This window comes from Zonotrichia leucophrys, chromosome 4 (assembly GCF_028769735.1).
Source record: "Zonotrichia leucophrys gambelii isolate GWCS_2022_RI chromosome 4, RI_Zleu_2.0, whole genome shotgun sequence".
Classification (NCBI taxonomy): Eukaryota; Metazoa; Chordata; class Aves; order Passeriformes; family Passerellidae; genus Zonotrichia; species Zonotrichia leucophrys.
This window is the reverse complement of record NC_088173.1, coordinates 27,938,342-27,956,553: the sequence shown is the minus strand read 5'-3', so window position 1 is coordinate 27,956,553 and position 18,212 is coordinate 27,938,342. Positions and strand designations below refer to the sequence as shown.

At 40.9% G+C, this 18,212-nt stretch overlaps 1 protein-coding gene across 1 annotated transcript in view; it reads left to right on the top strand.

Moving 5' to 3' along the window:
- Positions 1-3,025: 3,025 nt before the first annotated feature.
- PAPSS1 (3'-phosphoadenosine 5'-phosphosulfate synthase 1) overlaps positions 3,026-18,212 on the top strand; it is a 40,005-nt gene continuing 24,818 nt past the window's right edge. Inside the window, exons 1-5 of the mRNA XM_064710928.1 lie at positions 3,026-3,315; positions 10,714-10,828; positions 12,976-13,211; positions 14,592-14,730; positions 16,860-16,978. Coding sequence (XP_064566998.1) covers positions 3,256-3,315; positions 10,714-10,828; positions 12,976-13,211; positions 14,592-14,730; positions 16,860-16,978 — 669 coding nt within the window. The 5' untranslated portion in view covers positions 3,026-3,255. The remainder of the gene's footprint in view (positions 3,316-10,713; positions 10,829-12,975; positions 13,212-14,591; positions 14,731-16,859; positions 16,979-18,212) is intronic.

Sequence of the window (18,212 nt, the reverse complement as noted above, 5' to 3'; positions counted from 1 at the left end):
TTGTCTGATATATTGCATTAGGAGGAGTATTACCAGCAGGTTCAGGGATGTGATCCTCTCCCTCTATTCAGCCCTGGTGAGGCACATCTGGAGTGCTGAGTCCGGTTCTGGGCTCCTCAGCACAAGAGGGACATGGAGCTCGTGGAGTGGGTCCAGTGGAGAGCTGTTAAGTTGGTCAAAGGTCTGGAGCATCACTCTTAGGAGGGGGAAAGGCTGAGGGAGCTGGGCTTGTTCAGTCTCGAGACGACTCGGAGAGGTCCCCATCAGTGTCTGTAAGAATCTGGAGGGTACCAAGATGATGGATCCAGGCTCTTCTCAGTGGTGTCAAGCAATAGGATACAAGGCAACAGGCAGAAACTGATTCACAAGTTCCACTTGAATATAAGCAACTTAGTCCCTGAAAGGTGTCCCTGCCCATGGCAGGGGACTTGGAAGTAGATGATCTTTAAGGTCCCTTCCAACCCAAGCCATTCTGATTCTATAAGGAAGAACTTCTTTATTGTGCAGGTGAACACTTAACAGGTTGGGGGGGTCCCCTTCACTGGAGATACTCGAGAACCATCTAGATGCATTCATGTGCCATGTGCTCCCTGCTTGAGCAGGGAGGTTGGACCAGATGAGCCCATCAGTGTTCCCTTCCAGACTTACCAGTTTTGTGATATACCTCATCCAAGTGTGAGCCTTTACTATAATATTTTACTATACTATATATGCATATGTAAGTATACATTATTTTAGAATGTTAGTGTAATCATAAAAGGTGATTTGTTTTAGGAATTGCTGTTCAAAAATGGATTTTTTAATTACCTCTAAGATTATGTCATCTGTCTGACCACTAGTGTCCACATTTGCAGACATACTTCACATTTCACTTGTATATAGTTCATTCATTAGGGTTTCTGCAGCATTTTCTGGAAGGAATCATGCAGCTCCCCACCTCCAGTCTGTTTGGGCAGTATATACATGGTGATCAACACAACTGCATTTTCTTCTCTTGTGGTTTTTCAAACCATAAGTACCGTTGCCTAAAACTTCACCAGTGCTCAATGCCTTGTTTTCTCAACCTTCAAGTCAGATTGCACCATTTCTTTAGAAAGTAGGTAGCAGAAAAGATCCTGTGATGGGATGGGACTTCTTGCTGTCTAAGAGCTGACCAAGGCTAAACTCCTATACAGACTGTCTTTAAAAATCCAGTGTTTTGCTCCCAGCCCATGTGTGAGTATTACAGGGGAGTCAAATGGACCTGGAAGAAATCACTGATGCACAATTAAGTGGGCTGCCTTTGTTTTTGGATTTAACTTACAACTCTTGCAAACTATGGTTTTCCCACTATTGTATCTCAGAGTGCAGAATGAACAGTACCAACCTATACCAATACAATCAGAATAAAATAACAGCAGAATTTTAAAAAGATTGTGACCACAAATAACACTGAGAATTACTCTTAAGCCATGTAACACCATGTTGTAAAAGCACACGAACTGAGCGCATCCTAGACATAACTGAACAATCAGTGGAAGCTCTCAAGTCACTGTTCCACAGCAGTGTGCTGGTTCTCTTTCCATAGCTGGGAGAGCACTGCATGGGAGGTTTTGTCTCTGTCACTGTCATGATCAGAATACAGCCAGGGACCATCTGTTGAACAGTTAGTTGCAGGGCAATATGTGGTATAGCATTCAAGTCAAACCTAAATAAATAACTGCAATTTTTGAATTTCTTAGTGACTTTGTATTAATTCCATCAGACCTTTAAATTGGCTGAGAGCATTTCTAACTATATTTTTCTTGGTTTTGGAGACATTATCTACTTTGCATAAGGACTTTAATCAGAGTATTAATACTTGCTTAGAAGTACATACTTATAAAGTAAATACTTAGAAGGAAAAGAAGCCAACACATTTTCCTTGTAAGGATGTCTTTCTGATATAGCAGGAGTAAACACTGATACACAAAGAAAGCTTTATTTCCTGTTTAAACTGTCAGCGAACAAACATGCTCCAGATGTTGATTAGCCTAATGTTTTTACAGTAAATGCAACTCCTGTGATTACAGCACCATTTCCACCCATAACACTTAAATGCTAAAGTACTTTCTTTCTTTAACTATTGTAAATGGACTTATATTTATACAGTAAATGCCACTCCTGTTAGCATGGCATCGTCTCCACCTTAAGATTAGCACCTAACTGCTAAACCAGTTCCGTTCTGGAAATAAGAACCTAAGAACTTCTGATTCTAAATCCACAGTAAGAGACATTTCCTAGAGCGATGCACGGGATGGGCTTTGTTTGTTGGAGAAATTTTTGTCACGGAATAATGCGACAGCCACTTCGCACGTTCCCCGTTACGAGCTCTTCCCAAGGGGCGCAGCAGCCTCTCTCTCCTGTGTGCATGAAGTGCAGAAGGTGGGGAGGACACGCTCAGGAGAGAACATCCCCGCTCTCAGCCTCTCTCTCCTGTGTGCATGAAGCGGAGAAGGTGGGGAGGACACGCTCAGGAGAGAACATCCCCGCTCTGCCGGCCGGGCAGAACGCTGTAGGGCAGAGCGGGCGGGCAGCGCACCATCAGCGAGGCTGGAAAAGACCCCTGAAAGCACCGAGTCCAACTGTGACCGAACACCTCCTTGTCACCTAAACTATGGCACCAAGTGCCACACCCAGTGTTTCCTTAAAGACCTCCAGGGGCAGCGACTCTATCCGCTCCCTGGGCAGCCCATTACAGTGTCTCATCACCCTTTCTGTGAAGGAATTCCTCCCAGCGTCCAACCTAACACCTCCTCCCCTGGCGCAGCTTCAGGCTGTCTCCTTTCGTCATAGCTTAGGGCTATGTCCTCTTGAATGAAGCCAGCTGCCTTCGTGGGCGCAGGGACATGAACACGGGCAAGGACAGGGGAATGGACATGGGCAGGGATAGGGAGCGACAGGGACACGGACATGGCCGAGGGCAGCGGCACAGGCGGCGGTGGCGGAAGTGGCGGCGGCCGCCCCCCCGGCACGTCACGGCGCAGCGCAGGCGCGCGGCGGGGCTGCCTTGGCTCCCGCTCCCCTCAGCCGCCTCCCTCCTCCCCTTCTTCCCTCCCTCCGGCCGTCCCTCCCTCCGGCCGCCGGGCCGCGGCTCCTCCCTGCACCACCTTTGGCCGAGTCGCGGGAGTGCGCAGACGGCTCAGCTCCTCGGCGGCAGCGGCTTCATCCGTGCCGAGCATCAGTCGGGAAGGCGCGTCCTCCTCCCCTGCCTCTCTTCTCGCTGCCCCCGCGGCCATGGAGCTGCCCGAGAGCCAGTGCAAGAAAGTCAAGCTGAGCAACAGGGTGCCGAGCTGGGTGAGAGGGCGGGCGGTGCGCCGGGGGGCAGGTGGGCGTGCGAGGGCAGGGGAGCGGGGAGGAGGCAGCGCCGAGCGCCGGGGTGATGTGGCAGAGGGCGGCAGCGGGAGCCGGGACGGGGGCTCCGGGCGCCGCTGCCCGCCGGGCCGGGAGGGATGCGGGCGGGGGCGCGGCGGGGCGAGCCCGGTCACGGAGCGGCAGCGCCGGGGGCAGCGCGGCCGGGAGCCCTGCGGGGCGGCTGCGGGGAAGGGCAGGGAGCCCCTCCGGGGAGCACCCGGCTCTGAAGGCTTCATCCCTGCCTCTTCCGCAGCGAGCCCTCGGCTTCCAGCTTTTTGGAAGAAGGAAGACTTAAGAATGCGATGTACAATGTGGCCATTCATAAACCTGAGTTGGCCAGAGACTGGGGTTCTTTGTATAGCGGGTGTTATGTGGAAAACTGTCGAGACTGGGCTTAAAAAAATCTAACCAAAGCCTTCATTCTTGTTCATAAAGATGGGGGAAGATCGGTTTACAGCAAAGACCAAAATGCAGCTATTTAGAAGAGACATTGCAGGCCTTTGATAACATTTGATACCTCTGATGATGCAAGACAAGCGAAAAGAAATGGAAAAGAAAATGATTTCTTTCAATCAATGCTGAGTTGAACCAGGCAAGACATAAGATCCAGAAAAAATTTGATATGAATGTAAGAGTGTAAATCAGTCTTTGAAGTCTTGCTGTGAGTAGTGCAGGCCACAGCTTTCTTGATAAAAGCAGCTGTTGCCTGAAAAACGGGGAAGTTGCTGTCGTAGTTCTGGGTAGATGTTGTGCCTGTCCAAGCCTCTAACACCGTGTACAAGCTCAAACTCGTTCACATAAGAGAGTAATCGGCAATTTACATTCTTTCAGTTTCCACTAGAAAAAAGCAAAATCAGATGTTTAGAAGACAGTGAAATAGACGATGTCTGCGTGGGCTTAACAGAGTGTATGCAAATGTTACTCTGTATCATTTCCTTCATCACAAGCAAAGCCAAGATAGCTTTGTCCAAACGGGGGCAATTCCTTAACGGACATTAAGTGTTTGCTGAGTTCAGCTGAGGTTGGCAACCCCCCTCTATGCTACGTGGCAAACAGAGGAAGTCTTCCACTTCTCCCTTTTTCTTCAGAAGACCTCAGCTGAAATGCTGTCTATAAACCAGAAAGCTGCACCAGGAACAAAAGTGCTGCTGATTCACATGCTCTGCAGGCAAATGTTCGGGCACTTCTGGCTCTGCATCTGTTCAGCTGAGAGCGAAGGCAAAGCAACTTACCCTGATGGACTTGGCAGCCCCCAGGAGAGTAGGCAGAGCCCCGTCTTTCAGAATTTCTCTGTGTGTGCAGTGTGATTCAAAATCCACCTCTGCCTGTGGAAATGCCCTTGCCAAGCCCACCTCTGAGCACAGCCAACAGTTACTCCCCATTTACAGCCACAGCATAGCCACAGACACTGCCAATAAGTGTGGAGAACACGGCTTGATAGGGAGACATGTGGAGCACTTTCTTTAGAGTGGCTTGGATTCCTAACATTCCTGACAGCTGTTATGTCAGTTTGCAGGTGACTCAGAATGAGAACTTGCTCCAATTCTTGTTTCTGAGAGCATATTCAGTAGGGTAATTTTGGCTTCATTTTTTATCCATCCCCTCTGAGGCCAGGCAGTGAGTCCTGTCCAGCACTGGTCAATGAGCTGTCTCTGCTTTTGGTCATACTGGTATGGCAGCAGGTGGCAAGCAAAGACACGCTCCTTAATAATATCTTTAATACTGAATTTCTTGTATCCACAGTACTGGGGAAGATTCTAGGTGATTGCTGCTACTGTGATCTTTCAAATTGTCCCAGCTTTAGAGCACCTGGCAAAGGGGAGCTAGTCTGTGTTGGGAGCATGCATTTGGCAGCTCGGGTGCTGCTTTATGTAGAGGTGTTTAAGTGCCTTATTGTCACTGTGGCAATCTGCTTTCTGGTGGGCTGTTGTAAGGATCCAAGTAAGAATTCTTGTTGTAAATGGGAGAAAATGTAATGCTATAGGCTATGGCAGAATATGGATTGGGGAATTATGTGTTTAAAAGAGTAAAAGATATTATTGCTCAGGTGTAATTTCTAGGCTCGCCCTTCCTTCCCAAGCACAGTTGTCCTAATCAAAGCACAGATTTTCAAACCTGAATTTGAGAAAGTAGCTAATGGAAGGTATTCCTGACAGATCTTTTAGTCCTGAAATCTCATATAAATATGTAGGTATAACCTCTGTGGTAGCTGAATTTTTGTGTTGGAACCATGTCTGTTTTCCTTATTTGTGTTTGTATGTAGACAAAAAAGATGGGCACTCCTCCATGTGTTTGAGTTTCTGTTTGGCTATTGAGCAGAACACTTTGCAGGGAATAAAAAGAAGGCTACCAATTGGTTATCAGTGCTGAATAATAAATGTCAAAAAAATGTGTTGTTATCAGGGAGTCACTGGTTTATAAGAGCCATGGCGAGCAAGTTAACAAATGACTTAAAAAACTTCTGTTAAGACTGGAAGTGAGAAAGGCATTGAAAGTAAGACTGCAATTCAGAGGGGAGATTGCATGTGTGGCTTTTGCAAACTTATGGGGGTTCCTGGCTTGGGAAACCAATACTGTCATCTTAGAGCAGAAAGATATGGAATTACAGTTTCTTCAGTGTATGTGGTTTATGTGGAAACTGTGTCTGTTTTCTGATCCTTCCAGCTTCAAGCTGTCCCAAGTTTATGATGCGGCTTGGGGAGTCTCAGCTTGCCATGGAAAGATTTACTTCATTCCCCAGAAGAGAGTAAATTGCTTTGTGAAAACTTAAAATTTGATATTGATCGTGGAATCACGATCAATATTGTTGCTTGGAAGTAACGAGGAATAAATTCAGCTATGCTGGTGTATATGCCATTTGTCTGTTAACCATAAAACAATTAAGATATAATCTCTTCTTTTGGCTGTCTTATGATCTTGGCATTGCAACTTGGGTTTGCTTTCCGTCATCTGGTTGCCTGTCTGTGTTCTTGCATCAAAGGTGTTTGGCACTGATAGTCTGATTTGGTTTTGGCAATAAAAAAATTATAGCTGTAACTGGGCAAAACATCAATAATAATAATAATAAAAAAATGTCATCTCAGGAAGTCTGTACATAAAAAGGTTGACAGAGTTAGTATTTCCTTTTGATCCCCATCATCTTTCTTTCTTTCTTTTGTTCCCATGGTTCCAAGGTGTCTGTAATCATTAATTTCCTTGGTCAACTACCTGCAAAGCTAAAATTTACCTTCATGGCAGGAAAAGTAAACACCGGGTTATCCTTCCCTCTTTATCATTGCAGCTCTCCAGTGCACATCCAAGAAAGGATTTCTTTAGTACCGTTTTTTTTACTTCAATCCCAAGATGTTTGCCTGTTGGAGCAATTTAGGTTTCTTGCGAGAAATGAACCAGCATGGTGGTGGAGAAGAAAGGAGGGATTTATCAGCATTCTCAGCTGACATTACTGCTATAATGAAGCACAATGGACTGAAGCACTATTTCTGTTTTACGTGGCAAAGTAGGAGGGAAAATATTAAGGTGAAGTGTTTGTCTGCAGAATGCAGAAGCCGTGTGTTGCAGGGTGGAAGACATTTTTATGGGGATGTCAGAGTGGAACTATCTAATGGCTGTTAAAAATGCAGATAAACCTTGGTGATTAATGTCCTCTTTTTCATTAGCCGCTTTACAAAAATGTAGTGTGTCCTTACAGAAGTGACTGCTATAGTGAATGTAATTGGGCTTAGAATTTGAAAATAGCTTTTTCAAAGAGAACTTGCTCATCACACTGTTTTTCTATCCCATGTTTCCTTAGTTTCATTTCTTTTAACATTATTAATATAGATCTCCAAAGTGATGCTTTGATATAGTGTAAAAGGAAATGACTGTTCTTTATGTCTGGTATCATTTTGGTTGGTCATTTAATTTCATCAGTTGATAGTCATCAAATTTCATGTACAAGAATTTCAAGACTTGCTAAATAATTCAAGACCACAAACAATATGTGCCAGTGAGTATTTTTTTGTGCCACATCAATATTTGTATTTGTATGTCAGGGATAGTAATTAAAAACTTGGGTTATTGCAGATACAATGTTCAGCTATATATGCTCAGTGGTGTGGGCAAATCATAGGGAAGCAAATTATTTAATAGGAAAGTGAACATAATTCGGGAACTACTTTTTTTTTTTTTTCTTTTTTCAGCAATGGAGAATGACTTGCTCAATTATTAACTTTTTAGAGCACCTCTTTAAAATTGGTTTTCTTTCAGAAGATAAGGGGGATTTGGGTACTGCTTTGCCCAGGATTAGTAGTGAGCTGCCTTGTTTGTGTGCCTGTACACAGACACAAAAGGTGGGTCAGCTGGTGACTGGCAGGTGTGTGTTTGAGTGCATGCAGACTCTTTGGGCACTTTAACCTTTAGTCTTGGGTGCCTGCTTCTGGAGTACAGGTGGGTTATTGTCCCTCTGCTCAGCTCACTGGCTGCTCCACTGCACATGTGTGCCTCATCCTTGAGCAAGGCCTTCTCCTTCTCCTTGCTGTGATTTCTTGTCTCTGCTAAGTAGGTATTAAGACTGTTTTTTTTTTCATAAAAGTTGTGTCTTTTTCATATTTTAAGAACCCCTCCAGCCTACTTCCTCAGGGTTTCATGAGTTTTTTAAACCTAGTGTAATACCCTGATTAGTTTCATTGCTGCTTTCCTAGTTTCCTAGAAAAGAGAGGAAGCTGATATAACTTATGGAATATGGACTGGAAGAAGTCTCCTTGGATGAGACATTTGACCTCTAATGTACGAGTCTGATAACAGACTTGTTGCCAGGGTTCAAAAGCCAAGCATGTGTGGGTTTATGTCTTGTAGGAGAGCTTACTGAGACAGTGGCATGGGATTTGTGCTTTGAGACTGCTGTTTCTCCAGTGCCTGGTACAATGCAGTACAACTGCAATTAATGAGAGAGTGTAGCTATTACTGTGTTAGTTTGAATGGCTGTGTACATTCATTATGCGCTGTATAGCTTTTAATTGAAGCACTTCAATTATTTGTGTTGGTTTTAGTTCCACAATTTGCTCACTAAGATCTCCAGTTTTATGTACTGCATAATTGTTCCTGCTATAAGAAGAAAGATTTTGATTTTTTGACTTTTGGTTTTAGTCAGCTGTATTGCGTGCACTTTGTGCACAAACCAGCTTTGTTTTAGGAGATAAATTATTTGAAGTAACATGATCAGCAAGGGTGATGTCATTTTGTATGGCTATAACTTGTTTACAGATTGTGGTTTCTTCTGGGTTGATATTCAGTGTTCATCTCACTTTAGTTGCTGGACTGTCACCACTGAATTACGGAGTTATTGTGTTTAAAACTGAACATAGGTTCTTACCTTGAGCTTCTGTTTGTACTAGTGGTGAGCCCAGCCATGTCTAGAAGTGGGGCATAAAATCACACAACTTCATGATTTCCAAATTAGTTATAGATAAACCTTTGAATAGAAGAATGCTGTAGCAGCAGTCCTTGAAGCCACAAGTAGATACCATATTTTTGTTAATTCTGCTTTGTGGTGTCCCTCTCTGAAACTATGAACAGCTCTCTGCTAGTACTCTGTAGAGGAATATAGTCCCTACTTTCTTTTATATTAAATATACTGCATGTTTTCTTTTTTGACTGGCCCTGATACAATGATGAAAGAGAAGGTAGTGGCAATATATTGCAAACAAGGGAAGCCAAAGCAGGATTAAAGATACCACTGATCCCTCTCATCCCCTGCCCCCCTTCTCTCTTTTTTAAAGTCTTATTTTGTGTTTGATTGCTCATGCATGGTCTGACAATCTAAGGTCTTGATCTTTCACAAACAAAGTTCCTATAGCCAGATACCATTAAACTCTGGGATGATGCCAAGGCTGATCTTCGTGTGGGCTCTCTCACTTCAGATTGTGAAATGTGTTTGACAGCAGGCTCATCTTACTGAATTTATTTGTAGAGCAGGTTATTATGATGAATAGTTTTAAGAAACTTGGTAACCAGGTTTATTTTAATTAAAATTATATTTTAAAACCCCTATCCTTAAAATAAATTTTTTAAAAAGTTCCTTGAAATAATACTTTCTTTAAACATTTAGAATCAATGATAACTATCTCTTGTCTGGAGACTGATGATAGACTGGACACTGTGCCACACATAAAGACACTTGCTTAATTGAAATTTGGAAGAGATGTGCATAGTTTGCAATGAAAAGGCCTCTGAGGAGTTAAAAATGAGCCAAAGAGCCAGTGCCACCAAATTTAACAGGTATGAGCTGCCCTTGGTGAAGTCAAGTTGGCAGTCACAAATCACCTCCTTATTTTCTGTGTGTCTTAGTATAGTTTCCAGGATCTTCTGCTCCATGATCTTGATGGGCAGAAAAGAGAGACTGGTAGGTTTGTTGTTGTCCAGGTCTTCCTTACTTTCCTATTCAAAACCAGGATGTTTCTCCTTTTTCAATAGAAACTGCTGTGGCTTCTCAGATATGGTGGATCATGACTTAGACACATCCTCCACCACCAGTTCACTCAAGAGCTATGGGTCCATCTTATCAGGTCCCATTAACCTGTGCACCTTCAGGCTCCATAGATGGCCTCAAATGTGGTCTTCTACCTTGGGCAATGGTTCTGCATTCTCCCAGTCCCTCCATTTGCCTTTCATGACTTGGGTGGTGTGACTGGAGCACTTGTCAGTGAAGACTGAGGCAAAAAATGTGATTGACTACCTCAGCCTTTTCCATGTCTCTGGTAACCATGTCTCCCTTTTCCATCCAGAGAGAGCCCACGTTTTCCCTAGTCTTCCACCCTCTATAGGATTCCTTTTTGTGTTTGAGTTTGTCTGGGAGTTCCTTGTTCATCATAGGAAATCCTAGGTTTCCTAGCTGGTTTTGCCTGACTTCCTCTTCGTTGGGATGAATCACTCCTGAGCTTGGATGAGATGGTCCTTGAATATTAACCAGTTTTCTTGGGCTCCTGTTCTGTTCAGGTCTTTATTCCATGGTACTCTACCAAGCAGATCCCTAACATCACTTGAATAGAAATCAACTCAAGCAGTTCTAGCAGTTCATCTCTCTTTATTATAGTTGATTTTTCTTAAGCAAGTTTTATTTGAAAGTAGAAGTTGATTAACCTGTCCGTCCCAAGCTTCACTGAAGTAGCCCAAGGGGTGTGGTTGTCTCTGGCCAACTGTTCTAATTTCCTGTGCCGCCTTTGATCCCTGCTGGAGCTGATGGAATCAGTATTGGTTTTACTTCCATTTTTCTGTCCTCAAGTCTTTCTTTGTGCCTGTGGATGAATTTGTTTGCTTTGCCAACTCACCCTTTATCAAAGACTTAATCGACTTCTTCTTTTCCAGGGAATGCAAAGGGCAACCAATGTTACCTACCAAGCTCATCATGTCAGCAGGAATAAGAGGGGCCAAGTGGTAGGAACAAGAAGTGGTTTTCGTGGATGCACAGTCTGGTTAACAGGTACAGCCATGGATTTCTGAGGATCCTTTCATTTTAGTTACTCCTTTGAAAAGCTACTTAGCTGTAGCTCTTTTTTGCATGCAACATTGAATGTTTGTGAAATCTAAGACCTTGATGCAATTTTATTACTATTTTTAGGTAGACTAGCAGGAAATTGCTCTGGGACAAATAGTAACTTGAGAATATATTTTGTTCAGTGCTCTGAGAGGGTTGTTTTTTGATACTGTCTGCTACTTAATTCTGGTTTCCTTTGTGTGTCTTGCTTTTTTTCCCCCACTCTTTTTGTTTTAACCAATTCTGTCTCTTTGTACTGTCCATTTTATCTATTTAGAAATGAAATGCAGCGCAGTTTTGTTTTTGTAAGAGTCTGTACTTCTGGATCTTTTCTGTAAAAGCCTCTTCTCTTTGGATTCTTATTGTCTCCTTGGTTTGAAATAACATTTCAATATAAACCTGTGCCATTGGACAGCAATTGCATGTTTAGGCAATGCATACTGGCAGTTAGTTTTGAAGTCAGCTCTGTGGGACTTTTTTTTGTATATAGAGAAGATAAATACATTCTGGAAGACATTTTTTATTTTGTAACAGTGAGGAAATTTTTCTGTCTTTCAAAGTTTTTGGAAGCTTTAAAATATTCCCTGTAAAGTTGTTTGTTTTTATTTTTATTTTTAGTTATTCTGGTAATTTAAAAAAGTAGCAAAATATATAATTTAATTGGCTTGTAAACATTTAGAACATTGTTGTATTGCAACATAAAAGATAAAAAGTATTAGGGAAACTTACTACATTTACATTAAGTAAAACTGATTTCCATTAGTGTTAGTAAATGTGTGTGAAATGTAAAGCAGTCATTATTAACAAACTGCTGAGAGCCATTCCAAGCAGATTTCCTTACTGTCATGTATTTCTTTGGGAAAAGAATGGAGCCCGTTCACTCCCTCTTTGCATCACACAGCTCCAGCCTGTCTCAATGCTTGAATGATCTGGCGGGCTGCCTTTCTGTTTCTTCTGGTAATTCATTAATCTAATTTTGAAAAAGTTCATGATAAAAATGTGGTTTCAGTTATCTGCATGGCAACATTTTCCAGTCAATGTTCTTTTTAAACAAATGTGATCTTAATATTCAATTTCCTTTTTTTTCAGGAAGGAGGGTGATGGTAAGATATCAAGAATATGTGTGGGAAGCTAGGTTTTTGAAGATGTTTGAGCAGTAATGTGAAAGGGTGAAAAGGACTGTAGGCATTGAAGTAAGCAATATTAGCCATTCTAGAACCATGCAAACATGAGTCTCAAAATTCTAATAGGTAACAGAATAAAAGCTGAAATATTGGGACACTCCAAGACTCTCTCACATTATCAGCACTCATGGAGTTGGAGTGTATGGAAAGGTCTTTCAGGGATTGCTTTTCATTTTTCAAGGTAACCTTTATTGAGAGCTCTTTTTTAATTAATGTTGAGTCAGAGGATCCTCGTAAAGAAAACTGAGGAATTTGGGAAACGTGGAAAACCATTGCTTTAATGTGTAAAATAATATGCAATTTTTAGAGTGTAAGTTATTTTAAAGACTTGTCAGCTTGAGGAATGTTTTTAAATACGTTAATGTGTAACCTTAACTTTTGCAATTCATTGCATGTTGGAGACCAAATGATGTGTGAAAAGACAGATCGTGAGTGAATCGCAAGCTAGATGTGGGGACAAAAATGGCAAGCCAAAGACCTCAGTGAGAAGTAAATGAAGAAGTTGCTGAAATCTTCTTTTGGACTGTTGTGCCTATTTTCTGTGATGGGGGTGTACGTAACTGCTGCCAAAAGAAGACCATTCTGTTTCCTGCCTTGTGTTCCTTCTCTTGCACAGCACAAGCTGTACCTCTTGCCCAACTCAACACTGAGCTGATTTAACTTAGGAAATCATCAGTGAACTTACCACAGCCTCCTCCCAGATACACAAGAGGGAGAAAACCCTTTACTTTACTCTCTCTTTACCTATTGTCTGTGTAAAAGCCACTTGGCCTGTATTCCAAGTAAGCTTATCCAGAAGGCATTGCTGCTGATGCCTATCACTTTGGGATTTTCACAATGTACATGTACTACAACTTGTCTTAACTTGTTCCTATGCTTATATATTTATATTATTATTGACTATTTTAGGTCTGTCTGGTGCTGGGAAGACCACAGTGAGCATGGCACTGGAGGAGTATTTAGTGTGCCATGGTATTCCGTGCTACACTTTGGATGGTGACAATATCCGCCAAGGCCTTAATAAGAACCTGGGTTTCACACCAGAAGATAGAGAGGAAAATGTGCGTCGTATTGCTGAAGTTGCTAAATTGTTTGCAGATGCTGGTTTGGTGTGCATTACTAGCTTCATCTCTCCTTATGCTCAGGTAAGTGTGAAAAACATCTAGATGAAGTGTAGGGAAGATGTAAAATATCAGTCAGAATCCTAGTTACAGAAATCCATTTCTGAGTGTAGCCAGAATCAAATACTTACTTGGTTGCTTTTGGGATTTTTTGGTGGTGCTTGTGCTTTATGGAGATGATTGCTCAAAACAGAAATACTAGTTTAAAATATAAAATGCTGACATTAGTTCTCTAACTGGAACTATCCTTCAGTCCATTAGACAGAATTATTACTCTAATAGTACAAAGAAGCTCAAGTGATGTTCCAAGAAAGACCCTTAAAATTGCAATATCTTGTTTGATCCATGTAGATTCCAGTACTTTTTAAATATGAAGACTAGGTGTACACTTAACCTGAAGGCTTAGATAAATTGCTTTTAAAAGCAATTTCTCTTTTAGTGAATGAATGATGAGAACTTTATTTTTATCAAGTGACTTAAGGGAAAAGTGTTTTGATTGCCTGTAGGTTCTTTTTACTTTATTTCATGTTGTGTATACAATATGACATTTATTTAAAACTTAAAATTAATGTAAATCCATGTTCACATTGTTGTGTGAAGACTGTTTTCACCTGTACATAAGAACCTGGAGGGGAGAGACAAAAAGGATGTGTGAACACCCAAGTTTCTTGAAGAATGACCCAGGGACTTTAAGCTTAGATGTTTCACAGCATGAAATGTGTTATTTCTTTGGTTAGAGTGGTGCAAACACTTCTTCTGATAATAATTTGGGGAACTCAAACTCTACAGTATAACAGAAGTCTCTAGCTATGAGAAAAATAACTAATGAACATTATTTAGTAAGAGAAGATTTTAGTGGATTTTGGAAGAATTTTTTTGTCCTCTCAGTGAAAGTCACCAATATTGTTCCAATGCTTGGCAAGCCATAAAAAGAATACGATAAAATAATGCAAATAATACAATATTTTGACTACACAAGTCTTGTCAGATTAAGGAATGTAGGGAAGACTGGTACTTGGGAGAGAAGGGTGGTTATATCAAGAGCAGCAGATAACACCTCCTCCCTGCTGTACTCAGCTAGGCAGATGTTATTCTTCAGACATATATGTATGGATATAGAAAACCCTGCATTCTATTGGCTGGGTTTGCTTGTGGGTTTTTGTTATAAATCAAGTTTAATGTAAAATATCTCACATCTTCCTGTCAGCTTTTACCATGTGATGTACTGTAGCCAAAGTGATGTACCTTGCAGGGCATCAGATAATCAAATCACATTTTTCTTTTGAAACTTTGAAAGCTTGTTTACATTGGGCTGTCATCTTCTTTAAAATGAATTTCAAAGGCAAAAACCAGTAAAAATATATGGGCACAACCTTTTAGTTTTTTTCTTCTGTTTTCTTGCAGGATCGTAATAATGCCAGAAGAATTCATGAAGGGGCAAGTTTGCCTTTTTTTGAAGTGTTTGTGGATGCTCCATTGCATGTCTGTGAGCAGAGAGATGTTAAAGGACTCTATAAGAAAGCCAGGGCTGGAGAAATTAAAGGTGAATTTAGATGTAATCCCATCCTTTCTACAGAAGTGTAATTATTGGTGTAATTAGTGAACCATTGGTGTAATATGACTCCAGATGAGTGGATGTGCTCAAGTCTATCACCCTTAAAAAGAGCATGGATTCAGGACAGGACTGGGAAGAAAACTGAATTAACTTCTAACTCATGGAACTGAGTAGCTAAGTGTGTAGGACAGTAAAAGCAAGGAAGTGGCTAACCACGGATAGAAAAAGCCTTGAGCACATTAAAGGTTGCAATAGAAACCACGTAATGATTGAGGATTAGTGTGTCTCCTTTGTGTGTGCATTTACCAGTTGAAAAGAGCCTAATTCTTTCTAAAGTCTTTAAAGAACTGCATTTGTAAAACGTGCTAGTTTCTTCTAAAAAGTAAAACACGGCCACTGTCACCTGTAAAGACCAGTAAGAGCACTTCTGAAGATACTAACTTTTAAATCTGCATTCTAGTCTAGTGCCCATGAACATTATTTCCTATCCCCAGCCTCAGGTCAAGATTTAAGTATAACTTGCAATAAAAAGAGCTTAGCTGTGCAATCATTCTTTGCAAATATTGTTTCAAGTGCTGCTTTACTCTGTTATGTTATAGTTTCACAAGCTGGTGATAGATAGCTCTGTATTTAGTAGCAAAGCAGGATTTTTAAAGTAATCACTTCTGGGAGTGGAGTTTGCAGAAGCAGGATTTTTAAAGTAATCACTTCTGGGAGTGGAGTTTGCAGATGCTGTATGAATTCACCTTAATCAGAAGTGATACAAAATTCAAGAAATTGAAGACATTCTGTGTGAGTAGTTGCTTGATACTTCTAGTGCTACAAAATATTTCATGCAAGCACCAGGAATAAATAAAGCTGAACAAAGATTTGTTCAAAGTCAAAGCAAGATGGCTTGAGCTGACATGATACAAAGATACAGTTCTGTACAGAATCCTTATTTGTGCCTATTTTGTGAACATCCTTAGTACTTTGTTAATTTTACAAGCCACATAATGGAACTGTTCCTGAAGAAGTGGTAGTGAAGTAAACAGTGCCTGAGTAAGATACAAGTGGGTGTAGCAGTGACTTTATCTTATGACCTATCTGATATATGAAAGATAAAAATTAAACAAACTTGCCAATTCATAAGGAAGGTGAGCAACTGTTATTATGTTTTCCTCTGGAAATGGTAATGAGACATTTTCTTTGTCTCATGTTCCCACTCCTCCAGTAATCAGATCCTTCTAAAGTATACAGGTTTTGGAAAAGGTACCAGCCTTTCTTTATTACACGAGGTACTGCAGTAATTGATATTTTTCTTAGAGGAGGAACTAAACTACTAGTTTTGAGGGTATTTTAATCCAAAGGGAAAAACTGGAGTGCTAATGTTTGCATTTGTGGAGGATGCAGGTGTTGAGTTGCTGAAGCCCAGCTGAGATTCCTGATCCAGATGTGACTTGTAGTGCTGATACTCTTTGCCTTTAGGCTTGATTTTTTCTTGTTTATGCATGGGTGGCAGAATCTCCACAATTTCAAAGCAGGTTGCAAGCTAAGTAGGCCAGAACAAGTGTCACTGGTAGCTTGTACAGTCTGTGACAGCTTTTATAATAAACACAGTCATCAATCTTACATTAGCAGCTATCTTGAGATGAGCATATTAGCTCAACTAATGTAAAAGGTGTTGGAATTCCTTACTTCAGAGTTCTGCTTGGTGGTATGAGTGTGAATTTACATATGTACTGGATGTTAGTAATATTTTTTCATCCTTTATTTATTTTTTTAAGAGTAACAATCAGTTGATAGCATGACAAGCTCTGGGTTGATGTGCACAGTTCTTCTGCCAGTGCTCTTTTTTTTATTCACAGTAAACATCAAGTAGCTTCACCAACAAGTAAGTGCTTTGTATGTACTGCAGAATGCTGATGTTTGATGCTGTCAGATATTATGATTAGGAGAGAAGATAAATAAAAAACCTGCTGATTTCCCTAAGAATTCCTGTATTAAGGAAACTAAAACTCCATGTTCCTGCCTGTTGTGTGTGTTCATTTATACATAGAAAACTGTCTGTGAACAGCATTAAAGTGAAGTCATCTTTTGGAGGAAGTAACCTAATATTTTTGTTTTACATTTTGTAGGTTTTACTGGGATTGACTCTGAGTATGAAAAACCAGAAGCCCCAGAGCTTGTGCTGAAAACTGATTCCTGTGATGTGAATGATTGTATACAACAAGTTGTGGAACTTCTTCAAGAGAGGGTGAGCAGAAATGGAGACATGTCTTAGAAACGTTTTTCCCAAGTATTTGTATGCGTAATCTTAATATAAGTGCTGGGAAAAACAAAGACCGTTTTTGAGACATAAAGGCTTATGCATCTTTGAATTCAAACTTTTAAACTTGTCCTATTGTGTGTTTCCTTTTTAAATATAAACAATGCACAGCATTGATCTCCAAGTGAAATAAGATTTGGACAAGTGGAAAATTAATTTGTATCAATAACTGGAAGGGAAAGGAGGCTGTCTCAGTTGTTACAGAACCAACAGTGAATGCTGACTTAAAAATGCTAGCAACCAATTTTAAAGAGTCTGAATTTTTACATTGTCTCTATACTGTACAAATTAATATATACTGCACATGTGAAGAGACAGGAGTGCACTTACAGAGTGATTTGATCTCACTTAAATAGGGGCTGCTGTGCTGGTGTCTGCTTTCCCTTGTTGCCGCTGTTTTTCTTGTACTAGTAAAAGCAGTCCTGCAATTGTGTAATGATCAGCTCAGAAAGCTATCTTCTTCTGACATGGCTGAGTTGAGTTTATGGTTCACAGCTTCTGAAAAGGTAGATCTCTTTCCTTGTTCATGCCTGCAATCAACACCATCCCTTTTGAAGTCTCCAAGCCTTCTCTTGTTGCCTGATAAGTAGATTTGGCTCATTACCCAACCTAAAAAACCTCACCCCCAACAAATGCCACATGGAGAGCAAAACAAATAGACAAAAAACCCCAAACTCAACACTAAAAGTGAAGGCAGTAAAGAGATGGCTTTATCCTCTTGGAACCATACCCCCAGAATTTTCTAATCCTCATGCAGAAGAAATGTGTTTCTTTACATTCTTCTCTATAGTCAGTGGTTAGTGGATGACATTCCAGATAACTATTTCTTTTTAACGGAGATACTCTTGCAGATAATAACTCATGTTTTTTTTTATGTCAGTTGAATGTTCTGGAAGTTTTGGGTATAGACAGTAGTTTGAGTAAATAAAGCTCTATGAAGTGTTGAAGTTGATACAAGCAAACGAGCTCATCATGCAGCTGGTACAAGTTAATTTTAACCCTCTGTGTAAGTAAGCTCTGGAGAGATTGCACTGAAATTTTCAAGAAAAGTCCTCAAGGATGACTGTTTGCTTGGGGTTGCTCAGGAGATAAGACAGGGCAGAAAACCATAAGATAATTTTTGCCCAAATCCCCATCTGAATATTTTTTAGGAAGAAAATAA